This window comes from Nanorana parkeri, unplaced genomic scaffold (assembly GCF_000935625.1).
Source record: "Nanorana parkeri isolate BGI_ZX_2015 unplaced genomic scaffold, ASM93562v1 scaffold3074, whole genome shotgun sequence".
Taxonomy (NCBI): Eukaryota; Metazoa; Chordata; class Amphibia; order Anura; family Dicroglossidae; genus Nanorana; species Nanorana parkeri.
The window spans coordinates 63,885-69,038 of record NW_017309342.1 but is presented as its reverse complement, the minus strand read 5'-3'; the positions used below and the strand labels follow the sequence as shown (position 1 = coordinate 69,038).

The 5,154-nt window shown below is 46.3% G+C and overlaps 1 protein-coding gene across 1 annotated transcript in view; it reads left to right on the top strand.

Annotated features, from left to right (window-relative positions):
* The first annotated feature begins 527 nt into the window (after positions 1 to 527).
* The window catches only part of LOC108802737, an 18,191-nt gene continuing 13,564 nt past the window's right edge, over positions 528 to 5,154 (top strand). The window contains exons 1-2 of the mRNA XM_018574592.1: positions 528 to 620; positions 4,880 to 4,946. Coding sequence (XP_018430094.1) covers positions 528 to 620; positions 4,880 to 4,946 — 160 coding nt within the window. The remainder of the gene's footprint in view (positions 621 to 4,879; positions 4,947 to 5,154) is intronic.

Genomic DNA, 5,154 nt, shown 5'->3' with positions numbered 1-5,154 from the left:
CCACCAACCCCCCCATCATCTCCCCACCATCTCCCACATCATCTCCCCCATCACCTCCTCCATCATCTCCATCATCTCCTCCATCATCTTCACCATCATCTCCCCCATCACCTTCTCCATCGTCTTCACCATCAACAACCACATCATCTCCCACATCATCTCCTCCATCATCATCTCCTTCCTCATCATCTTTTTCATCACCTTCATCATCTCCCCCATCAACTCCTCCATCATCTTCACCATCATCTCCCCCATCACCTTCTCCATCGTCTTCACCATCAACAACCACATCATCTCCCCACCATTTCCCACATCATCTATCTCCATCTTCTCCTCAAACATCTCCTTCACCTCCTCCATCATCTTTACTATCATCTGCTCCATTATCTCCCATCTTGTTGCAGGTTTTGGCTCAGGCCACCAAAGAATGTCTGCACGCAGCAGATGTCTATCAGAGTCGCTCCATCTCTTTTCCGGCGCTGGGGACGGGGAATGTCGGCCTCCCCAAACAGAATGTGGCTAAAGTCATGTTGGAGACGGCGCTGGACTTTGCCAGAGGACAGCAGAAGCAGCTGGACGTGTATTTTGTCATTCACCCCAAAGACAGCGCCACCTACCAGGTTAGACAAAAATGATACAGCTCGATCCTGATCACTGTCTGTGAATACAGAGGGCGGAGTTCTGTGATAAACCAAACTGCATTGTGTGTAACAGCTAGAGAGGAGAGAGGGACGACCGAGGAGGAGAGAGGGATAGCTGAGGAGGAGAGAGGGACAGCTGAGGAGGAGAGAGGGACAGCTGAGGAGGAGAGAGGGACAGCTGAGGAGGAGAGAGGGACAACCGAGGAGGAGAGAGGGACATCTGAGGAGGAGAGAGAGACAGCTGAGGAGGAGAGAGAGACAGCTGAGGAGGAGAGAGGGACAGCTGAGGAGGAGAGAGGGACAACCGAGGAGGAGAGAGGGACAGCTGAGGAGGAGAGAGAGACAGCTGAGGAGGAGAGAGAGACAGCTGAGGAGGAGAGAGGGACAACCGAGGAGGAGAGAGGGACAGCTGAGGAGGAGAGAGGGACAGCTGAGGAGGAGAGAGAGACAACTGAGGAGGAGAGAGGGACAGCTGAGGAGGAGAGAGGGACAGCTGAGGAGGAGAGAGGGACAGCTGAGGAGGAGAGAGGGACAGCTGAGGAGGAGAGAGGGACAGCTGAGGAGGAGAGAGGGACAGCTGAGGAGGAGAGAGGGACAGCTGAGGAGGAGAGAGGGACAGCTGAGGAGGAGAGAGGGACAGCTGAGGAGGAGAGAGGGACAGCTGAGGAGGAGAGAGGGACAGCTGAGGAGGAGAGAGGGACAGCTGAGGAGGAGAGAGGGACAGCTGAGGAGGAGAGAGGGACAGCTGAGGAGGAGAGAGGGACAGCTGAGGAGGAGAGAGGGACATCTGAGGAGGAGAGAGGGACAACTGAGGAGGAGAGAGAGACAGCTGAGGAGGAGAGAGGGACAGCTGAGGAGGAGAGAGGGACAGTTGGGAGCTATGTGTGTCTATGACCATGCGGCACGTTACATTGTTTCTGGGTGAAGAACGTCTGACATTTTATTATATTGGTTTGTTTTTTTAATACTGAAAAATATTGTCATCCAAATGAAAGGCAATGGAGAAAGATGAACATTTTACTCGTCACTTGTCAGTAGTTGGACATTTCTGGAGTTTAGGAAGAGCTGCAGTGAGTTCACAGATGGGGCCTGATGGGTGTCAGTGAGGGGAATTTATCAAAATGTGGAGCAACCAATCAGATTCTCTCTTTCATTTTCAAATCTTAACTGAACAAACAGAAGAGAGAAGCTGATTGGTTGCCATAGGCAACTGCTCCACATTTTGTCTGCTCCAGTCTTGATAAATTCCCCCCCCCCAATGTGTTTTCAACTTTTGCTAAATACAGGCCTGCTATGTTTTTAACCCCTTCACGACCAGCGATGTGCATTGTATGGCATTGGGGCTGTTTAAACAGGCTGCCGCCGGGGACTCCGGGTTTAAACTTGTAGAGCCGACTGTCGGCTTTCCAGTCGAAGCGATTCTGGTGACTCAGCTGTCACCCCCCACCCAACACCCGACCGTGCTTCCCGGGCTCCGTTGTCCCTCCTACGGGCCTGGGAGCGGCTTCTGTGGTGTCGGCAGGAAGCTGGGGAGGAGATGGACAAACCTCCGCACTATGGGACCGGGAGCGATGCCGATTACATCACTTCCGGTCCCTGGGTTGTCATTGGTCGGCTCCTGAAGCCTGCGATCTGCACTTCAATAGCTTATTTAGAGTGTAAAGGTGACACGAGGGGACTTTTGGACCCCCAGCATCACCTTAAAGAGTACCTGTCGCCACCTTAAGCTATCACATGGGGGGGCTTGTAAGCCCCTCTATGTGATAGCAATCAAAGTAAAAAAAAAACAGTTTTTTTAAAAATTAACATTAAATAAAATAAATCTAAAAATAATGTAAAAAATTGTTTTAAAAGTCCCCCGCGAGCACGCGCGTCGCCACGTAAACACCCGTCGGGTGCGCCTACGCATGAAAACGATGAACACGCTACACATGTTGGGTATCGCCGGAGTGAGAGCAATAATTCTGGGGCCAGTATTTCACAGATATATAAAATTGGGACCAGATGGGATATACATAACCCCTATCTGAGACAGACATAAATAAACCATGTATGTGTATAGGAGAATGATGTTTATATATATGAATATGCATGGAATTAATGAAATCAATTTTAAAAATCAATTTGTAAAAACAACCAATGAAAAAAATGTAAATAAGATGCGTATGAATAAATTGTCGGCATTAATGTGTCTTGGCCGTGTGGGAGTGTCAAATTTAATTCTAGATGAGTACCTGTAGTCTATGACCTCTTAATAGGTGAAAGGTTAAACATATTAGATTAGTTAAAATAATTCGGATAAAAAAGAAATGATTTGAGAACAGAGAAAATGATGGAAACATGGGTGCTGCTAGTTGAATGTATTAGTTGGCACCTGATAAAACAATAATAATACTTGTTTATAAATTAGAGAATAAGACTTAATGTTGGATTAAAAAATTAATAAACATTACAATTTATTAGAGTTTATTAGAGTGGTGACCAGCCCTGAGTCATAATCAACAGATATATCTATAACTTTTAGAGGGCTGCAAGGAAATTAGAGGGTTTTTATTGTTAATACATGGATATAATGGATTATATAATTTGTATGAGGATCAATATTAGCTAGTATAGTGGAGAGTCTGGAACACCATAATATATTGCCTGGTCTGGGCTAGACCAGGCATGTAATGAGCCCACCCCAGTTATAGATGTCAGCACTCCAGGATTTGGTAATGAATATAATGTATATAATGTGATGCTCATAGGGATGAGGTCAACTCTAGGCCCTCATTGAGACCTACCGGATGTAGGCTATTTAGGGTATATATCCAAAAAGCCTCCCTGTGGCACAAACGCTTGAATCTTATACCCTCGTCTGGATTGTCGGGAATGGCCTCAACCCCGAAAACTCTCAATCCCTCAGGATTGGACTTGTGTGCCTCTATGAAGTGCCTAGGGAGAGAGTGTTCAGTCACCTTTTTAAGGATATTCCTCTTATGCTCCCCAAACCTCGTCCTTAATGTCCTGATGGTCCGCCCTACGTATAGTTTACCGCAGGGACAGACAATCCCATATATAACATACTGAGTGGCACAATTGATAAATTGTCGAATTGGAAAGCTTTTACCACTGGGGTAATGTGATGCTCATAGGGATGAGGTCAACTCTAGGCCCTCATTGAGACCTACCGGGTGTAGGCTATTTAGGGAATATATCCAAAAAGCCTCCCTGTGGCACAAACGCTTGAATCTTATACCCTCGTCTGGATTGTCGGGAATGGCCTCAACCCCGAAAACTCTCAATCCCTCAGGATTGGACTTGTGTGCCTCTATGAAGTGCCTAGGGAGAGAGTGTTCAGTCACCTTTTTAAGGATATTCCTCTTATGCTCCCCAAACCTCGTCCTTAATGTCCTGATGGTCCGCCCTACGTATAGTTTACCGCAGGGACAGACAATCCCATATATAACATACTGAGTGGCACAATTGATAAATTGTCGAATTGGAAAGCTTTTACCACTGGGGATGAGGACTTCCTTCTTTCTATGCCAGAAATAAGGACAGGCTCCGCAATTGTGAATATTGCATTTGTAGCAGCCTGTCTGTCCAAAAAGTCCTTTACCCAAAATTCATATTTTTGGTGGATTTTAATTTGCTGGGTGCTATCATGCTCCGTAGATCTTTGGGTCTCTTGTAGATCACACTGCCATCATTTTATTCTATAGGGTCTTGGCTTTCAGAAAATATATCATGTTTGGAGGGTTTTTAGTAATTTTCAGGCCTAAAATGTGGAATATACCATGGGTGCAAAAAAATGGGCAAAAAAAGGCCTCAGTCATGAAGGGGTTAAAGCTGAACTCCAGGCAAACAATACACAGCCCTGACTGTCAGGGAGGAGACAGTATAGTTTCTCTGCTGCAGTTCAGTAACACTTACAGGTCCCCTTCCCACCCCTACCCTGTGATTGGACGGTAAAAGGAGGAAGCAGCAGACTGATGAGCTTTTTTCTCTGTCACTCTGCTCTCTCCTCCTATCAACATGCCCCCTTAACACATGAGCACTGTAGCACAACTGATTGGCTCATTGCTTCTCCCTCCCCCAGTCTGAGCTCTGCTTAACTGGGGCTGCGAATGGCTGATAGCAGGTCGTACTCACACGGCTTGTATGTAGGAAATATTATTCAGTGTGTCCGGAGTTCGACTTTTATATAAATAAAGAAAAACAGTTTATATTTATCGTGTGATTTTTATTTTTAGGCTTTTCAGGATCAGTTCAAGTTCAGTCGTGCCGCCACTAAGACTGCGACCACCTCGGAGCGGAGAGGTAAGAGCTGATTGTTTATTACAATGTAAACTTTTATATTTCTGTTATTAGCAGCATTGTAACAAAGCGGAATATCATTGTTATTATTGTATCCGGTGTGTCAGCGCCGCATCATATAACGTCACATGAGACATTACACGGTCCTAGAGAGACTCGGCGGGTCGGGAGCCCCATGTCAGATGATTTCACACATTTATTAACTTCTTCG